At 43.7% G+C, this 27,147-nt stretch overlaps 1 protein-coding gene across 11 annotated transcripts in view; it reads right to left on the bottom strand.

Annotated features, from left to right (window-relative positions):
- Positions 1 to 27,147, bottom strand: part of CDKL5 (cyclin dependent kinase like 5) — a 2,489,742-nt gene that overhangs the window by 1,500,853 nt on the left and 961,742 nt on the right. For all 11 annotated transcript variants that reach the window (XM_069636841.1, XM_069636839.1, XM_069636845.1 and 8 more), the window contains one exon: positions 9,273 to 9,495. In XM_069636841.1, coding sequence (XP_069492942.1) covers positions 9,273 to 9,336 — 64 coding nt within the window. In that variant the 5' untranslated portion in view covers positions 9,337 to 9,495. The remainder of the gene's footprint in view (positions 1 to 9,272; positions 9,496 to 27,147) is intronic.

Below are 27,147 nucleotides of genomic sequence, written 5' to 3'. Positions count from 1 at the left end.
TACCCTCACTCTTGGACATAATTTGTGTGTGTTTCTTTGAATCTAGATGTGTTTAATGGGCTATGGGGTCTTTTACTCCATAGGGCTTCATGTGTTTTTGTGATGTGTGTTACACAGCACCCTCCGTGCAGTAACACAGGGGTGTCATAGTGACCCCCAGTATAGACTCCATACCCTGGGATTGACTACTGTCTCCCAGGGCATGTAAAGTCACCATTGACTTTACTAGTCTTAAATTCTGAACAGAACCAGTACAAACCATCATATTGTGGACGTACTGGCTGATGCAATTCAATTCAATTGAATTGCCCCCTCGACTAACAGACCCTAGGGTCTGTTAGTCGAGGGGGCACGTCTCCGTCCCCCCTGATCGAGTTTTGGCTGGTGGCAGTGGATACTACTTTTTATATTCAACCGCGAATATTTTCCTATGGGATTTTCCCATTGTTTTAGGCTACTATCTTTATTTAATTATTTACGGTAGCCTCGAACATACCGCCGGTTTATTTAATTAATATTAATTCTCCGGTTGGTGTTTTTTGCCAAAACTTGATTCTAAAATGGCGTTTGTGTTCTCTTCTGTGACTCCAACCCAAGTCGAGCCCTTTGTTCCACTTTTTGGCGGGCTTCTCCACAGAAGCCCTCCAAAGTGGTGCCACTCTGTCTGGGGTACTTAGGAGGGGTGGAGGGAAATTTAGGCACCCTGGAGTGAGTTGCCTAGGCAACTCAAGTCGCACTCCATCCGGATTGGACAAAGTGGTGAGCCGGCCGGCTCACCAATTAGCATGTTTGAGTGACAGCTAGGCTGAGTGAATGGGGTTTGCTGCATAAAAGCAGGGCTTTGGGGACTGGAACTTCAGAAGTCGCCACAGGACCTAAGAATCCGACGAGGGAGACGCTGAGCCGACCTGCCACGACACCACCACCGGTGGAGCCCTGCTGGACCGTCTCACCACTTTTCCCAACGACAGAAGAGATCTCCCGCCGGAGAGTCTTCTTCCTTTGACTGGTGGGGATAACCAGTTTCACCGTCTTTTCGCCTTCCCGACGTACCTCGTGGCCACCTTGCCCGTGGCAAGCACCCCGGCAACCGGGATACCACGTTTTACCACGACCGCGAAACAAAGGTACCACCTTTAACCGGGAAACTCTGCGGCTCGTTTCTTCCCTGGTAGTGCAACGACCTTCATCTTTCCTCCAAGTCGAGATCTTCTCTTCCCCTGGACGACGACGCAACTTGCACCCAATACCAGGAACAACTGCCACCGCTGGAGGACCCTTCCCACTTAAGGTACCGTGTCCCGCCTGGCTTCCCTTGCTACCGACTGTACGGGGTAGATTTAGCCCCCGGCTTTTGAACCTGGGTAAGTCTGGGACACCCTGGCTAAACTTTCTTAAAGCCTCTCTAAACCCTCTTTGAACCCTCTGCAAGACTTTCTAAGCATAGTGTAACTCTGTGATCTTGGGAGCATGTGTGCTCTGCTCGCTCTAAGAGTGGGCCCAGCCTTTGGACTTTGGCTCACCAGTGACTTTTTGCTCTTCTGCCTTGCTAACAGTGTTCCTGAATCTTAGAGAGGTGTACCTTTTCATATTCTGTCTTTTTCCCTCCCTTTCTCACAAACTTATTGGAGTGCAATCTAGTTAAGCGCTCACCTCTGTATGAAAATAAGTGGTGTTTTACTGTGATTTATCTGATAAGGGAAAAGGGGTGTATATATTACAATAGTGACGGTGTGTAGAATATTTTACAATAAGAGTGCTGGAGTGTTTCAACTGTGTGTTTTTAAATAAATAATTATATACTTTGTTACCAAAGCTCTGGTCAGTGTTTGCTTGTATTATTGTATCCGAGTGCCTATTGTGTATACTTTGCATACTGCCTAACTCTTCTTGAGGGAAGTCTGACTGCTCAGCCACAGCTACCAGGTAAATCTGGGTGGTACAGACTGCTACCAAGTGGGTTTACTGCCAACACCTGTAGTCTTAAATCTTTTGCAGTGGTCCCTAAGGGAACTGCACAGGTTTCTGCCTAACACCCCCCCCTTTTTGTTGAGGTAATGCATGGCCATGTGTTGTCCGTCATGATCAGGACACTCTTCCCCCGTACAGAGGGCAGAAAAACCTTCAAGGCTAGTCTGATGGCCCTTAGTTCTAACAAACTGATGTGGAGTCTGGACTCCGACAGAGACCAACGACCGCTGGCGGTCAAGTCGTTGACATGAACGCCCCATCCTGTGAGGGAAGCATCCGTTACTACCATCACCACCGGCCATGGTTGCCAAAACCTTTCCCCCCTCATCACGTTCCCCTCGTTGGCCGACCACAGAAGATCCTGGGAGAGCATGAGTGGAATCTGAACGGGATCCGACATCTTGCCGGAGAACTGTGACCACTGCATCTTGAGAGCCCACTGCAAGGATCTCATCCGCAGTCGGTCCTCTGGCACCAGAAAAATGCAGGATGCCATGAGGTCGAGCAACTTTAAGAATTTGAAAACCGGGAGACTCTGGGCATGTTGAAACTTGTCCACCATCTGCACAATGTGAAAAGCTCTTACCTTAGGAGGCGAACACTTCCAAGGACATGTCTAAAGCAGCCCCGATGTACTGGAGCTGTAGGGAAGGTGTCAGATGCGACTTCTTGTAATTCAGGGAGAAGCCCAGCTGTGGAGGGTGCGGCAGGTGACACTGAGATGATCCAACGCTAGCTTGGAAGAGCCCTCCTGGATCAGCCAGTCGTCCAGGTAGGTGTAGACGTGAATCCCCCCCTTGCCTGAGGTACGCTGCCACCACCACCATTAGCTTGGTGAAAACCTTCGGCGGACGTGAATCCGAACGGCAGGATCCGAAACTGAAAGTGCGAGTTGCCAGCCGCAAACCTCAGGTACTTCCTGTGCGCGGGCTGAATTGGCACATGAAACTAAGCATCCTTGAGGTCCGGAGACACCAACCAATCCTGAAGTTGAAGGGCCTGGAGGACTTGGGAAAGAGTGACCATCTTGAACTTGTCCTTCCTGAGAAGTTTGTTCAACCAACGTAAGTCCATGATGGGTCTCAATCCCCAGTCTTTCTTTGGGATCAAAAAATAAGGGGAATACCATCACTTGTTACTCTCCACTACAGGCACCAGTTCTATAGCGCCTTTCTCCATCAGGCTCAAGAACTCCTGCGCAAGGAGCGGATCTGGAAGATTCAAAGAGAGTTTCCCCAGTGGATTGTCGTGAGGCCGCTGAAGAAAGGGAAGGCAATAGCCGTGGGCTATAGTATCCAGAACCCACGCATCTGAAGTAATGGCACGCAATTCTTCGAGATGCTGAGACAGTCTGCCTCATGACTGTTTGGAAGTGGCTGCAGCAAAGAGGCAGCTGCCTGAGCGGCTTTCGCACTACGATTTCCCCAACCGCCACGGGTACTTTTTCTCTGGCCCCTTTGACTGGCGGTCCCTCTCGTTCTACCAAAGCCGTAGCTGCCTGAACCACCAAACTCTCGGGAGTAGGGTGAGTAGATAAATAGCTTGGGTCACTAACAGAAGGGCAGTATTTTTTGGTCAAAGACTTATTAACAGCCGGAAGAGATTCCGGGGACTGCCAAGCAGCTGCCACCCTTTTCTGCAACGTAAGATGAAATGGCAAAACGGGGTCAGAGGACGGACCTTGATCTAAAATGTCTGTCAGATCATGCTGCACAAAGTCTTCAGGAGGACTGGACCAGCCCAGATACTCCGAGACCCTCACCATGAGCCTCCTGTACGAAGACTCTGCATGAGCCCCAGGCTCAGGCCTACTGAATTCCACTTCCGGAGAAGTGTCCAACCAACTGGCATCATGGAGGGTCTGCCGCAATTCCTCCAACTGACTGTCTCCGGAAAAAAGTGGAGCATCCTCAAGGTCACCAGGGTCCTCAACCTCAGACCTTTCCTCCTCTTTATAAATGTCAGCCAGAGGGAGATAAAACCCAGGTCTGGTGACAGAAGAGGGCCTGGAGTCCAAAACTGGCCTCACAAACTTAGACGTAAACTTCCATGGAGGATCCACGATATCCGGGTACTCCAAAGGCAGATTGAGAAAAAATCACTTAAGGCGCAACCTCGACGTCGTGATCGCCGAAGGCTTCGGCGTCGACACAGGTGCCGATGGCGCGGTGGGCTGATACAACGGCAAATCATTGATGTCCGAATTGGACGGACACAGCGCCGAATGAGCCAACGCCGGCCCAAAGCCCTCAATAGGTTGCTGCGGTCTCGCTGAGACGAGGACTGAGACCTAGTGACACGTCTCTTGCAACTCTTCGAATCCTTTTCCGTACGGGACCTCGAAGGCTCCCGATGCGAGTCGCGTCATGGACCCGAACCCGAAGGCGTGCGAGCCACGGTACAAGACCGATCCTGGCCGGCTTCATGAGAAGGCGCGACCGGACCAGTGCCCTGCGATTGAAAAATCGCTAACATGGATTGTTTAAACGCTGCCCATTCCTCCGGAGTTGAGGACTTCGTAGGGCACGTAACCTTCCTCGAGGCATCATCCTCTGAGGAGAATGGGGAAGGCGGGCGGTGACATTGCTTCCTAGAGTGCCGGGATGAGGAAGACTGGTGGCGGAAACCACTCCGGGACCGAGATCCCTGGGACTTCTTCCGACACGGAGAGTCACCCTTCAAGTCGTCGGCGGAAACCCCCTTGGACTTGGAAGTCCGGGACTTAACAGCCTCAGAGACCCTAGCTACCTGGGGCTTCCCCTTCCGCAAGGCCTTGGCAGACAGCGACTGGCATTTCGAGCAGTCTGTCGTACGACTCGCCCAGGCACACAAACAAATGCGCTGGGGGTTGGTGAGCGACACTGACTTGCAGCCCCGGCAGGTCTTGAAGCCAGACCGCGAAGTCGGAGGTGTCAAAGATAAAGACATCATAGTGATGAACACACATGGCGTGCCGAGTCTCACAAAGTTAACTTGTTTGCGGAAAAACGGAACCGAGGCTACGCGCGCTGTGCGTCCTATTTATAACATCCTGTGACATCACCCTCGAATGAGGCCTTCGAGGGACATTGACCTGACGCCATTGATGCAGGACGCCCTCTGCCAAAAAAGTTCCCAAAGTGGACAGCTGTTAACATTACATGTAAAAGATGTGGAATATGTTGGAGGACACAAACCATTCGAACTACAGCTAAAGGGAAGGTGCCTGAAGTTGTAGATTCTGGCAGTGATTAGTTATTAGTCCTAGTGGTAGGGGCCAAGTAAGAGTAGGTTTTTGAACAGAGGACATTTTCTTTGGGACTTTTGATGACAGACGAGCACCCTTAGTTTTGTTAGGTAGGGAAGATACAATAACAATAGGGTGAGTTAGGCAACTTTCCCATTATCTGAATTTTTAAAAAAACGTATGTGCACTGTGCGTTCGACTCCTCCTTCTGGTCTGCCACACTACGGTCTATCAGAAATCGAGTTAGCCTCAGCAATACACTACCGAATTGCATTGAGCGTTGCGAGGTCATAACAAATAATATAAAGTAGAATGTTGTTAAATGTCATGTCAAGATAGGTCATGCCACATGTTCTGTCGTACCAAGTTATTTGACCTACCCATTGAATTCTCTGTTGCACAAACCCTGTGTAAAGTCAGTTTGAACCATTCCACCATATTTTGAGATTTAGAATGCAACTCTACGCCCATTTTGCACAATTCGAACTTGAACTGTAGCTGTATACTCCCCATTTAGCAACACCACCATATCGCTTGTTAGATACACATAGTTTAATCCCAGTTTGGACAGTATAATCCCATTTTAAAAATCCAAGTATACACCTTTAAAAAAAAGTATACTCCCAGTCTGAGAACCACAATAAATTCCAGGTAATACAAACACAGAATATTTTCAGTTTGAAAACCCAGAATATTCAACATTTTCACAATTCCAAGATATTTAATGTCTGCAGAATATCAGTATACTTCCAGACTAGCAATCCCAGTACAGGTCACAAAGGCGAGCAGGATCAGCACCAGACACTTCAATGAGAGGAAAATAAAAGATTATTCAGGAAACTGAACATTGGGTAAACCTCCCTCAGTCCCCAGTTCTGAGGTTTGACAGGTGTTTGGTATCCTAGGCACAAAGGGTTCAGATAGCATTTTCCTGAGTAATATTTTTATGGGGTTTTTCCACTCACTAAACCGGGGTGGGCCAACTAACAAAACTTGATAAAAGGGCAATCTCCTTGTGGGATTCAATAACAACAAAAAAGGCTCTTGGAAATAACAGTCTCTGGTTTCAACTATCGCTAGTTTTAACTAAGGTCACTGGGTTTTCTTGCATTTCTCAGTCCTAATAAGGGGAATGAAATTTGATCTTACCTCTTGCAAATCTTTCAAGCAATTGCAGTCTTGGGGGTTTAAGTGTGCCCCCAGCTCTTTCTTGGCACTACTTTCCGTAGACTCGACTTCATCCCCAGGGAAGATCTGGGAAGACCACCAAGCTTGGGGCTCATCTAGTTTGATCAGAGCACAGTGGTACGGCACAAATCCCCAGAATTACCACCCACAGGAGGCCCATGCCTGCAGTTCGAGGAGAATGGCTCTTTCCTCCGCCCCATCGTTGATTCCTCACTACAATCCCAATGGTCTCATGACTATAAGGATCTTTCCTACACCTATTGGCTTCTTTTGTCCACGGTCTCTCTCCTTCACATCCTCTTGTGCCTCCTGATACCTTACCACTTGCTCATACCTGCACCCCTCTTACTGTATCCTTTTGGGCTTGTAACATACAAGCTCTTTCTCCCACTCCTCTAACAAACATTCCCTTTCCACCTGTTTTATCTTCAGCCTCGCCCACTGGTGCTTTCCTCTTCAATGCTATCCAACTCATTCTTCCTGATGTTTTATCAAACGACTACGCTCTCCCTTGTTCTAATCTCCAGTATATTAGACACCTCCTCTCCCACACTTAGCCTTTCCTCCTGCCAAGTCTCCAATAAGACTCCTATTCTATTACCTTAGGTCTTCCTCCTGCCACCTCCCTCCATCTGTGGTTCACCTCTCCGATCACATCCTTATTCTTCATTTGCCTCCTCCTGGCCGCCTCTCACCACCCTTCAATTCCTTCTTTACCCCCTGCTCCATCTTTGTCCACTACCAACTCTCTCCAGCTCTCGGGCTCCTTCCCAAATCACCCATCCCACACACTCCACTACCAGAGCTTTTTAATAACTTGGCCATGCTGCCACAGGACTGCCCATGCCTAATTGGGCTAAGCTGTGGGTCATAACACTATCGCAGATCTGATTGGTTGGATTGCTTTGGTTCTCAGGCCTTCCGCAACTCCAACTGCCCAAGCCGTAGGTTTAAAGCCGAACTTCAATTAAGGCCACATCCTATCTTGGATCAGGATATGATCTTTCCCTTTCTGTAATGGCATGGCCGGTTGTAAAACTAGGGTCTAGATGTTTCCCTAAAGCTTGTTCAATGTTTTTGATTCATTTAAAAGCTTCCAGCTATCACTCTTGTCATGCATTAGTAATCCAAAGTAGACTGGTATGCCCAAACATGGATGTCGAGCTTGCCAGAGACCCAAGTTGGACACTTAGTGATGAGGCCGATACATGTCTGGGTTGCTGGTGATCTCATGCACAAGGGATAGAACTTAGCAGCTCAGGCTGTACTGCTACTTTTAGAATGAGACAATGCCTAACTTGTATATGGTCTTTCCCCTTTATAATGGGATGGCAGGCCGGAAAACAATTCTGTTGTGTTCCCCAGGGCTTTGGCAGATTTTTTTTGGATGCATTTCAAACCCTCCAACCATGACACTTGGTTGCTTTTGTTTTCTCATAGTAGGTCCGGTTTAACCTTGGGGTCCACAGGGTTCAGGGCCCACACCCTGGTTGTGCAAAGTTTCTATGAATCATTTAGTTACCATGATTGAGTCATATGCTACTCCACTCCAGCCTCCTGCTTACAACACATAAATCCTGGTTTTCCTGGTCCAATGGACTGCTCTTACTGCATCACAGCCCACTCAAAGACAACAGTCCTTGATGTCTAGCAGCAACCTGTTCCCAAGTGGAGACAAAACTGAGAACCTACTTATCTGACTGCCTGACATAAGCCAACTACCTTTCCCTTGGCCTGACTCTATACTACCCTGCTAATCCCTATGAAGTGCTTTAAGAATCTAAGATCTGTTTTCAATACAAATCTCCTTTTCCTCCACCACAACCATCTTCACATGCTCAGGTCACTTTATAACTTCTGTGACAGAGCAGACATTGTCAGGGTTATAGTGCTAAACCAGGTGGTGTACTGAACCAGTGTGTACTTGAGACTCCCACACAGAATACATTGAAGCAACTCAAACTTCTTGACAATTGAGCAGGGATGCTCGGTGTCAAGAAATTCCACCATTTCACCTCACTGCCTAAATTCTTGCACTGGCTTCATAAAGCACCTTCATAATTACAGAGACTTCAACATGATCACCTATGACTGAACCCTTTCGATTTCCTTAAGGCATTCCCCACCAAAAAGTGGCTACCCAATCAGTTCCTCAGGCTCAGAGGCCCGAAGGGCTCCCAACTAGCTTTGTGTGCCCCCACACTTGGCATTACCATGACTTGGCCGATTTTGTCAAAAAAGAAAATTGTGATCAACACTAACTCTTACCTTCTGTTGGAACACCACTGTTGGACCAGCTGCAACATAACCTTCCTGGTTTTCCTCACCCAACCCCCTGCTGTCTGTTTCCTTTCCCTATACACATCTTCCCACTTTTTTCTCTGGAGGTTCTGAACGAAAAGGAGAGCAAGCTACATTTGTAGAATCCTGCTTGTTCAGCTCAAACTGAAAATGCAATATATATCCCTTTGGTCCACATAACAAAGCAAGCATTATGAAGAGGCTCAAGGCTGATCACATTGAGACAAGACTTTATAAATAGTCAGGAAAAACTAAATACCCATGAACCCACAAAGTGACAACTGCTTTGATGATGGCATCTAAAAACACTCCACCCAAGACACTTTGCTTAACAATAAATGCATTGATTTGCCTAACAACATTTCTTTTCTATGGGCAGCTGAACAAGCATGTGGCTTCAAATAACATACTTAAATGTATAGATACAAATGAGCTTTTAAATGAGAAAACATGCATTGTTGTGTTGACAGCCTGCTTTAATTCAGATCAACGGGTACCCACTAGTAAACAGATTCCTTAAAAACAACAATGTACATTTGGTTCTGCTCTGTAGCTTACAATAATATTTACTTGAGAAATTACCTACCTTCACCAACAACCCCAAGGACCTCAAATTTATTCATCACATTACCAAGAGTAGGAATCTTCATGAAGACAAAGCCCTGTTGTGATTAAAGCCACCAGTCATGGCAGTGAAAGATGGAGGTGAAAATCTGAGCAGCCAGGTTCGAAGAATTAATATGAAAATTCCAGAATGGTAGTAGTGATGTTCCTCATGATGGTCCTATGTTCCAAGCAGTAATAGTATCCTAAAGAGAAGGGAATAGCAACGTTTATGTTTATCATATGGTTCATTTTGACTTAGTTGGAGAGATCACAGCATTGAAAAGCACGTTTAACATTATCGATTTACGTAAAACCCAACATCAGACGACAATATTTGCAATACATAAAGATGAATCTATTTAGACGACAGTAATTCAAATTGTTTTACTAACAGAAGTCAAGGCATGTATGAGTTTTGCAAACTTGATTTGTCAAGATCATTGTCAAGATCATTATTTCCAAAGGAATGGAAATTCATTCAAATCAATACTAACTATTAGCAAATGCAAATTGTTATTGACCTCCTCTCAGCAAATAAGAATGTTCATAGTGCAGTCAAAAACTACTGGTATTGACTGCATTCTGAAAATTCCCTGTTGAAAAGCAGGCCGAGAAACAACAATGAAATTTCCAGGCGAGAATGTTTCAACAAGACAGTCCCTCTCTAGGGGGTTGTTTATTTCACAAGAGCATTCAATTTAACAGATTAAAGAAAAAGCTAAACAAAATGGAAAACACTTTCACTTTCTTTTAGAGAAATTGTATACTTTGACATTACACCCAAAGCATGATCTTGTTAAACCTGTTCCAGTTTCATAAATACTACAAAATGAAAACCACCTTTAATTTATTTATGCAAATTGCTATTTACTTTATTTACGGTTCTAACATTTTTAACTTCACATCCAAAACAGACTGCTTTTAGCACTGAGTGCTAGTAGCCTTATAGACCTTGTGAGAGGACATTTTTTCGTTTAGGGCAGTGACACTTCCCCTAATGTATGGTGGCGGTCATTACCCTGCATTAATTAACCCTCCCAGAGGTCCATAAGGCTATATTACAGTTGGTTTGTTTCACACTACTTAATTTTTGTGTTAAATATGCAACAGACCCCATGTGACTTTCAGAATGGCTTGGCTTTTAGCTCAGAAATTCTTGAATTTGGTTATATTGAAAAAAGGGAAGACTACACTAAAGTGCATAAGACTACAAATACCAGAATTCAAAGTGATGTGATCCTAAAAGCCAGAACTTGTATTACAAGTATCAACTGGCTTTAGCGACTTAAGACCCTGTCATAAGGTCAAATACTTTTAGTCCTATGACATTGGGAGGCGGTTGTGCATTATTGATGCATTTCAACATAAATATGTTATTTGTGACCAGCAAGCTATCAGCTTGAAAATGGAATAGACAGCTTATTTTTTGTTAGAGATTGGACTTTATTTTTTAATGGAGGTTAAAACTAAGCAGGCATCTGAGCTTCCAGAGGTCTTTGCCCTGGATTGATGTGCAGATACTAAAAATGCTTAAAGAAGTATTGGCAAAGCCAACAGTTTTGAATTGTATGTAGGCATCGGAGATACAATTTGCAGGCTTGCCATGATGATACTATCTGGCCATCAGATGCTAACAGCTTTGAAATGGTGTTAGCACTTGGGTACAATAGGAGAGTGCCTGGCAAAGGTATTACCCAAATTGATCGTTTACAATTGTTCGAATGAACAATTGACCGAATTTAAAGGGTCACAATTGACCTTTTCACAATTGACCATATATGGTTCTATATAGGGTTTTGGGGGGTTTGGCGTTGGGTGCAGGGTTGTGGGGGGTTTCCCCCCACATGTTACAATAAACCTTCGCAATTCGGTCAATTGTGAAAAGGTCAATTGTAATTCAAAAAGTTGTAAAACGAACAATTCGTATACAACCCCTGGCAAATGCCTATATATACACAAGAGCAAAAAAGATTGGCTTTGCCAATGCTCGTTATTCACAGGAATCAATTGCAAGGAACAGATGCATAGACATCAATATTGATATTAATGAACAGCATGAAGGCACACTTGGTTGAGACATTTTTAATATACCAGGAGTTGGTTTATAATTGGAAATATGCTACAGAAGCCTGCTTAGAAATGACATAGGCCTCCTGTAAAAGTACAACGGTAGCTCAGAGATCCTGGTGAATGGATGCTTCACATGGGAAAGGGTACGTAGTGTCTGAGAATGGTTATAGGGACTAGCATGGCTAAGAGTGGTCAATGGGTAGATAAATATGCATGTGTGCCCCCTCACATTCCAATTCGCAGTAGCTTCACTTCCCAGGTCAATATATAGTCAGTGCATAAAGCATCACTCAATTGCCGCATTTATTTATTTAATTTATTTATTGTGTTATGGTTTACAATAAACCTTTCACACAATAAATACGAAATAATACTAACACTGCTTTAATAAAGAACAGAATTTTCTATAAACAATATTTCTAAAAAAATATACATATTAACATTCAATTCATGATTTAATCTATACAGCCAACATTTCATAAAGAGATGTTAAAAACTGAGTAAGTGCTTAAATGGTTGATACTTGTTCGCCACTCATCATTCTCTGCCACATAGTCACAGAAGCATAGAGGGTGACCAGGTGACCAGTGCATGAAACAGGCAGGTGATCAGCAAGGGAGAGGAAGAGAGAAGGCAGAAGCAAAGAGAAAGGTCTTGAGTTGCTTCTGGAACTGGAGATGGTTCTTTTCAAGTTTCAGAGAGGCAGGGAGGCTGCTCTAGAGGGAGGCCCCATCCAAAGAAAGAGATCTGCCCAAACTCTCTGCTTGGAAAAGCGACTGACCATCAGAGAGTTGGAGGTGGAAAAGCAGACAGCTTGAGAAGGCAGATATTTAGGAAGAGAGGGTTGGCAGTAGTGTAGTCCCAGGCCCCAGAAAGCCTTGTGGACAATGCAAAGGGTCTTGAACTTGATCCTTGCTGCCAATGGGAGCCAGTGAAGGTATTTCAGAGCTGGAGAAAAATGATCCCTGGGCTTGCGGCCAAGGACAAGTCTCGCAGTCCTGTTCTTGATGAGTTGTAGAGGATGGAGAGTGGGAGGCAGGCAGATTTAGAAAGAGGCCGTTGCAGTAGTCCAGCCTAGAGAACAAGAGCTCTGGAGACAGTGAGCTTCTGGGGGAAAGTGAGGAAGGGAAGAATACCTCTGAGGAGGTGCAGCTGCTAGTTTGACTTCTTAGAGACATCAGATATGTGAGGAGAGAACGAGAGTGTGTAGTCAAAGATGACCACGAGGTTCTTAGCTTCACAGGTAAGAGGGCCCAGGTTGGGCGGCCAGAGACAGAGGAAGGAGGGAGCTGGTGTTCCGATGAGGATCTCAGTCTTACTGGCATTAAGGCAGAGATCATTGGCAGCACACCACTCTTGAATTGCATAAAGACAGTCAGGAATGAGAGAAGGAGTAGAGGCGGCTGAGGGGAGCCTGAAGGAGAGCTGAGTGTAATCCGCATAGCACTGGAAGTTGGAACAGAGGACGGCTATGCAGTGGGCAAGCGGTGCCAGGTATTGGTTGAACAGGCTGTCCAGTCAAATGGTCGAAAATATTTGATCGAATGACCATTTGATCGACAGTCAAATGGTCGAAAAAAAAAGGTTGAACTTTTTTATTTATTTATATATATTTTTGGTTTGGGTTGGTAACAAAAGGTTTTTAATAAAGAAAACATGGGGTTGGGGGAACTCCCCCATAAAAAATAAAATAAAAAAAAACTACCCTTTTTTTTGACCATTTGACTGTCGATCAAAAGGCATTAGATCCTTTTGTTTTCGACCAGATGACCTACAACCGTTGAACAGCCATGGAGAAAGATTAGACCCCTGGGAAACACCAAAGGGAGAGAGAGAGATAAAGAAGAAGAAGACGGACCCCAGTTGGACCTGGGAGGGTCGATCAGTGAGAACGGAGGTCAGCCAGGCCAGGGCCGGATCAGTGATACCCAGGTTATCACTGAGCTGGTTGAGCAGGATGGCATGATTGACCATATAGAAACAGAGGAAAGATTCGAGGAGAATGAGGACAGAAGGAAGGTTAGAATCAAGGTTTGAGAGCAGGTCTTCCAGATGTTCAGGAGAGCAGTTTCCGGGCTTCTGGCCGCTCTGAAGCCAGACTTATGGTCATGGAGACAACCAACAGATTCAGTGGGAAGGTTAAGCTGGGAGATGGCCAGCTTTTCCAAGAGTTTGCACAGGAAAGGAGTAATGGAGATTGGGCGATAGTTGGCTGGACTGGAGGGATCATCAGAAGGTTTCTTAAGAAGGGGTGCACAACGGAGTTCCAGTGGCGAAATAGTGATTGCAGAAATCGACAAAGGCTGGAGTGAGAGTGTCAATGCGGTCCTTGATGGTTTTGGAAGAACGGGGAAGAACCTGTTTTGACGAGACTTTCATAGATCGAGCTTGTCTAGCAACGTTGTCAGGGATGAACCAAGGAAACATAGCCTACAAGACTTGTCCTGTTCAGGAAAACCTATCCTTAGACCAATACTTCTAGTGTGGGAACCAAGTTAAAGCTAAACCAGAGGTAAATACTCCTTTCCTTACTTGCAGGGTAGTGTACAGGATATTCTGGTAGAGTACTCCTTGAACGCTGAATTACAGAGTACTCAATAAAGTGCATAGGTGCTAATTTTCTCTGTGGTGTTAATCCAGGTCCTCTCATATCATTGTTTTTATGCATTATTGGATTAGACATTGAAACACTCAAATGTTAAGCTAACATTTTAGCAAAATTATTTAAAGTCGCAACATTTCCCGCAAAGCGGCATCGTTTGAGGTCTATTTTAGCACACAAATCGAAATTTTTCCAACTTGCTATTGTTCTTCGCGAAATGAGCCCTAGTTCATGCCTAATCACACAATTGAGTAAACTCAATGGGAGACAAAGTATATTTCCAAATAAAACCTTCTAAAACAGCCCATAAAATTCTTAATCAAAATAATTAAAATCTAGACCATAGAATAATCTGAATGATCTTCATTGAGTAATAGTTAATGTTCGGTATTAAAGAAAATCTAGACAACTTTGTATGGACTCCCTTCAGTTGGGCTCACAACATTTTAGATTTTTTCTTAAGATCTCTATTTTTTTTAACACCTAGAATAAGATAACGTGAAATCCAAATATTGGAGACTGTGCACTACTGCTAGTCTTTTCCCAGAGACTGTCTGTAGTATCCTCACATGTGAAATGGTCCGTGCAGTTGCACGAGAGAATGCTCGTGCAGGAGAATGGAGGTGACGAGATGGAACGTGGGGAAAGGACAGTTGGAGGAGAAGCGAAGCAGTGAAGACGCACATTTCATGTTCCCTGTTTATCTATAATATTTACATAAAATATCTTATGAAAGTTAAATAATAAATACTTTAAGCCATTTCCATTTGCCCCTCCATACTTCAATGGCGACGAGGATGGGATGAAGAAACAATAGTGGCCGTTGAGAAGGATCTCCGGCCGCACTGCAGGTAGGACCGCGGTTCACATCCCAGCCGCGATCGCCTGCAGCACATACAGACCGACTGTCGCTGTGATCGTGCTGTCCCCGCCCACTCTTCGTGACATGGGAGAGACATAATTCAATCACTGTCCCAGAGGAGGCGGGCCCAGCTGACGATACCAGTTAATTTATTCACTGCTCTTTGCTGTATGCCAATCTATTTCCTGCCCTAATCTACGCACACTACGTCGTGTTTTCCCAGCGGAACCAGATTCTGCTGCCAATACCAGACTCCATCGTCACTACGCACTACTCCACGTCGAGTAAACCAGTAATCCTCATTACTCCTCATACTCCTCTTCACAGTAGAAATTTAAAACAAAGTAAAATCAAACACTAAGTTTTCTACGCTACATCCTTCAGTAATCCTCATTACTCCTCATACTCCTCCTCTTCACAGTGAAAAGATAAAGGAATTGAGATCGTACAAAGTACAGAATCTAGACTGATTCCCTAAGTCTATCTAATACAATCAAAAATGGCCATGCAAGGAGTGCAGCCACCACACATGTTCCTACCGGAAATTGGCGAACCTACACTTCCGTGGAAACGATGGCTTAAAGCTTTTGAACATTATGCACATGTGGTTTGTGGAGTGAACTACAGTATAGAAAGAAAGAAGTCTCTACTATTACATTGTTTAGGACCAGCGGGCCAAGAGAAATTTGAGGATTTGCCTGACCTCACAGAGGATGAAACAGGGGACATGAACATGTATGAAATTGCCATTGCCAAACTCAATAAACATTATGACAAGAAAATGAGCACTATCCTAGAAAGATACAAATTTGGGAAGCGAGTTCAAGAGAAAGAAGAATCCGTAGAACAGTATGTTACTGCTCTGAGGAAAATGGCCCGGAATTGCAATTTCAACCACCTAGACATTAGAGATGATTATCAAGAAAGAAGTAACAGGATAAGATCCAGGACGGGAAGAGAATGCAGACCACCAAGATATCTTTGTGACTATGTAGAATAAGGAGAATTATGCCAAAGAGTTCTTCTATATAAAGAAGGGAGATGTGTAGTATCCTCACATGTGAAATTGTCCGTGCAGTTGCACGAGAGAATGCTCGTGCAGGAGAATGGAGGTGACGAGATGGAACGTGGGGAAAGGACAGTTGGAGGAGAAGCGAAGCAGTGAAGACGCACATTTCATGTTCCCTGTTTATCTATAATATTTACATAAAATATCTTATGAAAGTTAAATAATAAATACTTTAAGCCATTTCCATTTGCCCCTCCATACTTCACTGTCCAACTCATAAAAGTAGGCCTTCTTAATTTAGAAAAAAAAAACACTTTTGACTTCTGAACGGTGACCTGCAGATTGTTGCTTTTGACTTGAGTGATAATCTCCTTGAGTTTCCTTTGCAGATTTAGAGCGGTCAAATTAAAGAGGACGTGAATCAATGGATAAACAATGGACCAAGTTTTACCAGGAAACAATACCAACTGTCCCATAGTTCGTTGATATATGAGAGATAAAGATTGAAGAGCGTGGGTGACAAAATGCATCCCTGTCTCAGTCCCACATGCAATCTAATAAGGTCTAAACAAAATCGCCTTCCCTTATCATTTCATTCTACCCTGAATTTGAGAGGCTGAATAGAAAAGCATAATACGTTTTAACAGCCCTTCAGGACAAGACCATCTTAGACGTTTACACCATAACAAATCTCTATTGACCTTGTTCAGCGCACTCGTAAGATCCATACTAGCCACAAAGCGCGTTACCATGTTTGGACCTACTCTGTTTGATCAACAAGGTCATAATGAGCCCATTAAATTACATTCCAATACTTTTTCTGAAGCCTGTAGATATTGGCTTAAACCTTACTGCAGACATCCAATATGGATGATAGCTAGCAGGGCAGGTCCTTTCTCTCTTTTTGTATAGAGGAATCAGATAATAGGCATACAATAGTAGCCATACTTCACGGTCAGACTTGATAGTAATAGGGGCTAACATATCAGGGCCTGTGCTCTCAAAGTTTTTGATTTTCGAATTACCTCCAATATCTCCTCTATCAAAGGGCCCCTCCCATTTCTTTTAACTAAGTCCTACAAATCAAAGGCAACTGCAAGTTGTTTGGCCTGGGAAAAACTGAGGAATAAAAGTGAACCCAGGATTCTTCGTCTATCACATCATGAACAGCCTGTCTACACACTACTTGAACCATTTAACAGTTTCTAAAATCTAGACACATTTTTTGGGGAAAAAAAGCGAAGTGCTCTTTTACTATCCTGGGAAGCCAGCTGAAATGTGCGATTTCTAAACCAGCTGCGCTTCCATTGACAAATGAACCTTTTTTCTTCACTATAATGCAGCAAGTCATACCTGGATTTTTGAAATCGCCATTATTTTGCCTTTTTTAAATTTTTTTGGGTTGTGCCACAAGAGCATCATATATGTGTCTTGTCTTCTATGGCAATGTCCTTTCACTGTCATGATAGTAATACATTCCGCTATAGTTGAATTCACCCTATTGAAGCTAAAGTCCTGTGCCTTATCCAGACTCTTCCAATTTGCAATTTTATCTGTCAGTAGCCTTGAAAATTTCACAATGGCAGATTTATTGCAATGAAAAACCTCTGCCCTGTGGGATATATTGACCCACTCAACAGTATTTCTCCACATCACCAAGCTGCATTTGCGCAGTTACAGCAAAAGGGCTGCGCTGGCTCCTGTGAGTGCCATGGCCTCAAAACTGCGTTTTGCAGCAACAACAAAAAATGGCTGTACCGTCCTGCCAAGCACAAATCAGGCAGGATGGAACCAGGGAACACACAGAGAGCGTGCCAATGTGTTCTGACATATACAAAAGGAAGAAAGTGAAAAGGCAGTGTTGCTTTGCTGAAAACCCCAAAATCCCCACTGAAAAGGAAACTTGTTCACCTTTAAAAAATGCTGCTTTGACGCTAATTCCATCTGTTCTTTCTTAAACCACTGTGATTAATACGGCCCTGCCATTCGTATCCCCATTGTGCTTCAGCAAAATCAACATGACCCCTGAATGGCAGGCCCTGTTAAGCCAAATCTGAAAAAAGGCCCAAGAAACTTCACTTTCTGCCCTGCACAGGAAACACTTTATTTTGTGCTACAAGGTGTCAAAGGAATGAACAATGCAAAAGAAACCATAGCTCTGTGCACATGTCCATTCCAGGAGACCTTTGCCTTGTACAGACTGTTGTGTACAAGAAACTAACTATGGCTGCAAGACTGTATTGGGAAGTCAGATGGCAAAATCGCATTTGAAATGAAATGCTAATAGTTTTCACCACATGTGTAAAATGGGCTTTGCAAACCATAGAAAAATAAATGCCCGTTTTAAAGGAAAAGTAATATATTGAATGAAAGCTTGTCTGTTCCTAGCAATGAGAAGGGGTTGGCTGCTGGGAAACACATATGGGCTATTTTTATTACACGGGCTTGTTTTTTTGATTCAGGACCAAATAAAAGAAAATAAAGGTTTTAAACTAACTTGGCTAGATTTTGCAAGCTTCCAAAAACAAGTTATTCTAGTTGGCAGAGCTAAGGCCTCCCCCAAGGAAGGAAGCCACCATAAACTTCCAGGACACGAAAGTGATAATTGCTAGGTTGGAAAACTGTGATTTACCAGGACAAAGAAATTTCACATACTAATCAGACTTTGGTGGAAGTGACAGTTGGTGGTAGCAGAAAAAGAAAAAAATGGTCCAGAGCAGGACAAAGGACTGCCATTTGCTTCCAGAGACCATTTCATAAATAAACTTTGAAGACTTATCTCTGCAGCAAGACGTTGTAAAAATGCAAAAATGCCACAGTTTAAATTTGATTTTATGGGCTTTTATTTAAGACAGTGTATAATTCACTGATACATTGGGAATAGAAATGGCAAAGTATTGCAGATTATAAGGAATGAATCCATGTTACTAATGCAAATTTTTATACTTGCATCCCTTATGATAATCCACACAAGTATAAAGTTATGGAATTTTAGGCCAAATCTTTCATACTAAAAATGACCAAAAATGATTAAAAGGACAAAACAATGTCTCACAGATTTTTGGCAAAAAGGTCTGTGGGAAGTCTTTTTACATCATAAAATGCAACCCCCTAAACTGAGTCACATAAGAGGGGAGGCAGCCAACATTGATTGCTCAATCCAGTTGGTAGAGCCGTGTTCAGCAGACCCTGCCCAGCCCTATACTTTGATAATGTCACTATGCATTATAAATAAGAGTCCCTGATAAGACTCTACACACACACACTCTTCCTGATGTTCCTGCGTGGCGTTCCTGTTCCATTCATCATCCAGATACCAGACCCGACAATAAGGCCAAAGCATTGCTGACCCTACTCCAGGGCCCACTGTTGAACCCAAGCAGTGCTGATCCCATTCCCAGCAAGGCCTCAATTCTGAAAACCCACTAATTTCCCATTAAAAAGGGGAAAGCTGTGGTATTCTTTTGGGAAGCATCCTGAACCAGCCTGGCTTGCTGCCCACTAACTGCATGCCGGCTGCCAACCTCCAATCATGCCATCCAGCTGACCTTTAGTTTTCAGTGACCAGAAATGCCAAGCCAGTCCTTGCCATCCAGTGACCAGAACTGCCCAGCTGTTTGCCAGGTGTGCTGCCGTGTAGTGACCAGAACCTTTGACGGTCCGAAAATCTCAAAATTAAAAGTTGGCTGCGAGTATAAATCACCACCCCATAGAAATCCATAGTATATCTTGTCTTGCCTTTGTCCTTATCCCACTCTCTAAGCCATCCTATCCTTATAACTTGTAAAACTGTCAGATTTATCTGTGCAACCCTGCCCTTGATTTCTAGTGCTAGCGCCATATCTCTTAAATTTTGTCTTGTGTAATCCTATGCAATTAGTCATATTTCGAGTGATAAGACTGGTTTCCGCCAAGGTTGGGCGCTGGGGACATAGGGTTCAACTCGCGGATCAACCTTGGATCTTACTGTGTCCGTCTTTGGTGGCCTAGTCTGAATACTCTAGTGTAGAGTAAAACTGTTCTTGTCACAACTGATTTCCTTTCCTATTTCACAGTTTCATTTTACTCAAAGCTCACTTTTTGATATCTTGCATAACTCATCCAATTTATCAGCTAGAGACTTACTTTCACTTCCATATTATACCTGTGATATACCTCTATCCCCCAGCCCAAATACTGCACTCCAAATCAGTGTATTTCACCCGTTTTTAGTAAGAACCATTTGGGTAATTCAAGGCGGGAATTGAAAAATGCAACTTTTACACGTGTCATTTTCCTGCAATCTGTTTTAAACTTTCCAATCATTTAAAAACTGTATGCTTTTGGTAATCCATTATTTGTGATTGTTAGTGTCTTTGCATTGTTGCTTTAGTGAGGAATTATATTTGCTTCAAGGTTTTCAACACACATTCATTATGCATTTGTCCATTTCCGAGTGTCATTTCATAACATTGCAAGGGGTTTCTGTTACGCTCACCTGGTATACACGGGGGCGACACACGATACTGGATGGAGGTCTAAGCGCTATCCCAGACCCCTCTCTGCTTGGTTATGTGCCAGACGTTGGGTAGCAACTATAACAGGAGAATGAAGGGCTATGATACTGGTTCTGCGATGGGTGGACTCCCACCTCCCCCTGGTCCAAATCCCCTCCGTTGGGGTTATTGCTCACCTTAGGTTTTTGTGCGTTGAACTCTCCGTTCTGCGTCTCTTTGCAGGGGCGCATGGTTGGTGCGGGCATTCCGTAAACCTAGTTGCTTCACTGGTCCGTGTGCCCTTATGTCGGGTCCAGACCGGCTGTGACTCCGACTCTGCTTGCTGTCTTCCAGGTGAGTCATAATGTCTTTTCCGTCTTTATTCTTTCTCTTTCTTTCTCTCCGTTTTCTCTGTCTTCTCGGCATCTTGCTCCACTACGCTGTTCCCTAACAATGTCTCTTTTTGTTTTCACAGAGATGGTTGCGATCTCGGAGTTGCCGCGCCGATGGCGAAGACCACGGTGAGTTATTGATGCGCGAAGCGCTGCGCTGTTTATTGGTGTTGATAGCTAACCTGTGTTCTCTTCTCTTTGTACAGGTTGCAGTGATGTTCCGGAGTGAGGGGCGATCGAAGCGCTGCTTGCCCAGGTAAATGCTTTGTTAATGCTGACCTTGTTCCTTCTCCCTTGCAGGTTGCGGTGACACCCAGACATGGGCGCGGTAAGAGAAGCGCAGGGTGCTGCCAGGACTCACTGGTTATCCAGGTAAGAATTGTTATTAATGCTGTCCTTGTTTCTTTACCTTTTCAGGTTGCAGCGAACACCGGAGATGGGCGAGGTAAGCGAAGCGCAGGATGGATTCAAGACCGGTTACTTCACAGGTAAGTGTTCTTGCTCGCTAATGCTGTTATTGATCTTCCAGGTTACTCATTGAATCCGGATCTAGGGCTTCAGGATCGGGCCGCCGGAGAAGCAGATGAGCAGGAGCTGGTCATAGGGAGCGTTACGCTGAAGGCGTGCAGAATAACGCGAAGCGTGTTCTGCTGTTTGGGTGTGGTTTAAATAGCCCAGGTGAAGTAGTTCCAGGCCAAGTAGTTCCAGGCCCAGCCACACCCAAAACACTAGACAGCATGTCTTGGTTCTAAAGAACTGAGCTATGTAATATGCCTCCATGTTGGATTAAGGTCCAAAATTGGTATTGCTTTATTCCTGATAATGAGCCTGGCGCCAATGGCACCATGACTGACTCCATGTATGTTTCTGATGGAGTTTTTTAAGGCCCTTGGGGCCAGTGTGAAGGGCTTTAGCCCCGCTGCTGCCAGGGGGCTGTTATACCTGAGGGGATCAGGGGCATGGATCATGACAGTTTAAAATCCGTTTTCTCTCTTATTTGGTGTGGGAAGGTCAGATTTGGATTCCGTTTCCTATTTCTCATTCCTGATTACCTGCTGCTTCTTTTTATCCACTCCGAATTGATTATTTGTGGGTTGAGGGAACATTGAAGGGTGAAATCCTAACTTGGGTGCTATCTTTCCTAAAACAAAAAGTGCTCCTATTCCGCTGTGTTGTGTATATGTTCCACTAGAAGGTTAAACCCAGTGCATTGCTCACATTCTCACTGTAATTATCACCCCATTGGTGATTGCTGCCCCATGTTAAAAAGTGTATGATTTCCTTTGAATGTTTAAATAAATAAATAAATTTTGCATTTTACCAACCAGCCTGGTTCATGGTCCATTGTGACCTGGGGTATTTGAAAAGGGGGTGTGATATGAGTGGTGTACCATCTCAAAATTGAATCTGCATAAAATAAGGAGAAAAGCATCTCAATTGTGCGCTACTTACTAGGCCAAGCCCAAGGTGTGTGTCGCTTGTTTCAAATCCTTAACAGCCCTGATATCCAAGGGTCAAAAAAGCCAGATGATTGCACCTTGGCAGTAAAGGACACTTCATTTTGAAGCCAAAATATATAGACATGATCACTTAGATCTGTAAATATCATGTTAACTGGAGAACTTTGTTCCAACAGTGATGAAGAAACAAAACATAAATCAATGAAAAATGCTTGCCCCTGCTCCAAGAAACATATTCACACATACATTCATTGATCTTGGTGGTTAGTACAACCATAATGCAAGTCTATATAAGTTCCAACCAGATCAATCCCCTTTCCTTAAGATAACTATCATATTCATAGAGCCTCATATTTGTCTTAGAAGGAGGAGGCTCGTGTGATGGATCTGGAGAGTTCATCACTCCTTTCCCGGAGGTAGCCGCTCCTCATGTGGCCAGGGAACGACAGCCACGACCTGATCCTGGGGGTGGCTTTGTGAGGGAGGAACACATGAAGGGAGGTGATCCTCATGGGGAGAGGTTGATGTCAACAGATGAGACATGGTATCTTTGAGAGGTCAGAAATGTGAGGCAAATTTATGAAGATTTTTCAAAAGATGTCATTTTATTAACCCAAAAGGTTGAATAAATGACTCACTGTGCCTATCGTGACGAGGATTTCCCTGCCTAAAATAAACTAAAGGAAACACTCTAACAAGAGGTTTCTGTCTCACACTTATACATATAACAACACAACAAGGTAATGTATGGCAGTTCAAAACCAACAAATGGAAGAGTTAAGCTCCCAACATAATAACGGTCTCTCCTTATACTCTGGGTGAATTCCACTTCGCCAGATTCAAGCAGCAACTTGTTACATTAGTTGCTGCTAGAAATTGTGATATAGCTAGCACTAGAATTCGACTGGTATTTTAGTGGGTGTGTGCATTAGCATTTATCTTAATATTGCTGATTTTAGATGTGCTTTTTAGCAAATTTTAATTTGTTCATTAAATTGCATTTTATTTTATTTTAATTTGAATGCCGCCTCAGGGAACTGCAATACATTTTGGCGTAATAGCGATCTGCCAAACAGCCCTCTATTCTTTGAAGTCTCTGCCTCGCATCGTATTAGAGGAAGCAGACCTTAAAAAACTATATATCCCCTGGATTCTGTAGTCCACAAGCCCTCTTATTGACACGTCAGCGCCGGCACGTCAGGGGCGTTTTGTGGCATTTTGGGGAAGGGGCAAGTAGGTGTGTAGACCAGCCCCTCTTCCCCGCTTCCAGTATGGGTATAACAGAGGTACTCGAGGCTATTATCATACCACGTAGTAAACTGAATGCAAACAGAAAATCCTCACAGGATAGTGTAAACAAAACTAATATATCGTTACCTTGTATTCTGAAACCTAATGGAAAAAACACTTCATCCCTACTTCCAGTACCTGCATGCACTGGTACGGTCCCGCACCACGAGGTTGCTAAAGGCCCATGGGGAGGGCAATCCAGCAGAACATGCAGAAGAAATTGGTAAGTTAGGAAGAGTGCAAAACTATAAGGCTAAATCATCGCACTGCCTTTCTCCACGCCTAATCCACCCAGTCACTTCTCTCTCCACAATACCTGAAACAGCCTACTATAACCTGCCCCATGAGGTTGCTTCCATGGCCCATGGGGCAGGAGAGACAGCAGTTCAGGAAAATGCAGTTTCCTTGGCTATGGCCAAGGAGTTTAACAATATTAATGTCCCAAATAAAAGCTACACACAATCTCTACACAATTATAAAGTAAATGAGGAGCTCCCCCCAGTCAGACGTGCAGCAACCGATAATTCTCATGTAACTCACATAATTCGGGATGTACAAACATGCCAAAAACTGCAAATGGAAAGCTTAAATGCTGTCTGCTAAGTACTCGATCATTTGTCAAACATGCCACTGAAATATCGGATTTTGTCCTTGAAGAAGACCTTGATCTACTATTTCTTACAGAAACCTGGATGACCAAAACAATATATCATGCCATGATAATGGCTACTCAAGTAGGTTACTCTGCTCTTCAGGATGATTGGGAAGAGGGTATGGGGTAAGGTTTGGCCATTCTCTTTAAACAAACCTTGAAGCTTTATACCTCTAGCATCCCAGAAATTGACAACTGTGCAGCAATACTAGCAAAATCAAACATTAATACTACTTTCTCCCTTAGCATGCTATTACTATATCGCCCTTCAAGAGCAACTCCATTGTTCGAAGGACAGCTGTTAGCTCCTATAGGCAATGCCTCCAAAGACTCCACTGCATTCATCATCCTGTGTGATTTTAATCTCTGGGAGAATAACACATTGGGTGAAGAAGCAAAGGACTTGAAGCTATCGCTTGAGTCCATTGGATTTCAGCAGTTGGTACTATCCAAAACACATAGCGGTGGTAATATTTTCGACTGGCTCATAGTAAAAAATATAAAAGTAACCATTACCACGATCGAGGAATGTGCCTGGTCAAACCACTCGCACATAAACTTTGTGTTATACCATCCTCTCAAGCATTCTTACAAACAAAGACCAAACCGCCCATACGCTCCCAAATTGTAGGAACGTGACCAAGGGGACTTTCAAAGCACAAGTAGTACCACTACTGCCAGCCTTAGAAGCTTACATCCCTCTAGGAAAGCTCACCCTCTCCATTAGAGAGGCTACTGACCAAGCCTTTGTTTCTCCATCCCTTTTAGAAACGGTTAAAACAAATAAATCCATAGGCCAGAATAACTGGTTCTCCTCGGAAATATTGAAAGCTAGAAGAACTAAGCGGAAAGCAGAACAAGGTTGGAGGAAAGTGCCCATGGCCGAATCAGCCAACATATATAAACAGGCTGTCAATGATTATAAACAATCTTTAAAGCCAAAGCTAAAAACCTTAACGAAAGAATGCAACAGGCAAAATTAGTCGAAAGGACTTTTTACGATCCTGCAGGAATTAAAAAACGCGCCAGCTGGCACTCAGAACCAAGAAGACAATGCCTGGTGCCAGGCTATAGACAATGGTTTCACTCGCAAAACACCGAAACACCAACCGGCCATCAAAGCCCAAGCGAACATGTTCCCTGACATAAAAAATGGACCGAAGTCATCGGTCACTGTAGAGCAAAATTGCCTCACATATTTTGCATTTGAAAAAGTGACAGAGAATAAAGTCCTTGAAGTCCTCCATAGCCTAAAACCCACCTCATGCAAAGTGGACATATTTCCTGGCAGATTGTTAGAGGTTTTTGCAGACACTCTTGCCCCATGGGTCACCCAGTTCGTGAACTAATCCTTTGATGAAGCTTGCGTCCCAGAAAACATAAAAGAAGCCTGGATAACCCCACTCATTAAAAAGAGAACCTGGATCCTTCTATCCCCGGAAATTTCATACCAATTACAAATGTGCTGTTCTTATTGAAAATAATTGATAGGATAGCATACTTGCAGTACCAGAAAATTTGTTGAAAATAACAATCTACCTACCTCTGAACAATCCGGCTTTCGAGCAAAGCATGGCATGGCATGGCATGTAGACGGCCATTTTGGACCTAGAATCCAACATTGCCACTGTTATTGAAGAAGGAAATATGGCGCTGCTTTTATTGGACTTATCCTCCACTTTTGATTTAATAGACCATGACCTCTTAACTGAGAGACTAATAACATTTGGTAAATGCACACTTAATGCAGCCAATTGGTTTAAATCCTTCCTGGGACCCAGAATGGCAGCAGTAGCTAAAGGACATTTCTCATCGAGGAAAATCCCTCTGATGTGTGGTGTGCAACAGGGATCCTGCTCGTCACTACTGCTCTTTAACATCTTCTCAAAACTTTTGTGTGACATGCCCATAACACTTGGGTTTACCAACTACACCGATGACACTCAATTGGTCTTTGAGCTGTCAGGAATTTATGAAGAGGATGCTCGAAGACTAAACAATGTGTTCATCGCAATCCAAAAATGGATGGCGACAAATTCCCTAGCGTTAAATGAGGAAAAAACTGAACTATTAATAATTGGAACCCCACAAAAAATGAAAAATCTGGATGAGAAGTACACCAGTTTTAAGATAAATAACAATAACATTCTAGTATCAGAGCATGTAAAAGCCTTAGGAGTCTACTTTGACTCCCATTTGTCTTTCAAGAGGCAAACATCGTACTTTAAATCTACATGTCCTTCTACTCTAATCTACTATGGCAAATTCCCCTCAATCTGACAGACAGAACATGGCTATGATCACTGGGGCAATCATTAATGCAACATTAGGCTACTGTAATAGCCTTTTGATGGGCACCTCCAAAACCAACATGAAGAAATAGCAAACAATACAAATGGAGCTCTCTGGGCTGTCTTTGGCCTAAATCGGCGTTCTAAGATTTTGTTCGCTAAGAGAAAATTGCACTGGCTCCCCGTCGAACAGAGAATCAAATTGGAAGGAGCCGTATTGGTGTTCAAATGCCTAGAAGGAAACGCACCAAATTATCTTCTCAATAATATAAAAAAGCTCTGATAAGAAGAACCCTCTGCTCTAATGGAAATCAAATGTTGCATCAGCCACTTTTTGGGCTCCTACTATTTGGACCTCCCTCCCGCTGGACCTTAAGAACTGCAAGTCTATCTTTACCTACAAAAATAACTTAAGGCATTGTTGTTTGATGGAGGGACAGACTAGTCCCCCAACTTTTACCTCACCATAGGACACTGCATTCTTACTGCTTTATGTTTTTCGTTCCTGTCTGGTCTATATGAGCGCTTTGAGGCCTACTGGCGAATGGCGCGATATAAAAAAATAATATAGAGTCTGTTCAACAGTAGCAAAAGAATAAGGAAATCGTGTCTTGTAACAAATGCAGTTCTATAAATTCCAACTTGACAAAAGTTCCAATAATTGAGAATTGTTCAACAAAGTTGTTCTTATCCCACTTTTAACACAAAGAACTCGACAACCATCTTCTTATAAATCAAGAAACATTCCTTAG

The sequence above is a fragment of the Ambystoma mexicanum genome, chromosome 7p (genome assembly GCF_040938575.1).
Source record: "Ambystoma mexicanum isolate Mex_15411 chromosome 7p, UKY_AmexF1_1, whole genome shotgun sequence".
NCBI classification, from domain to species: domain Eukaryota; kingdom Metazoa; phylum Chordata; class Amphibia; order Caudata; family Ambystomatidae; genus Ambystoma; species Ambystoma mexicanum.
The sequence above is the reverse complement of the archived record's forward strand: the minus strand, read 5'-3'. Positions and strand labels throughout refer to the sequence as shown.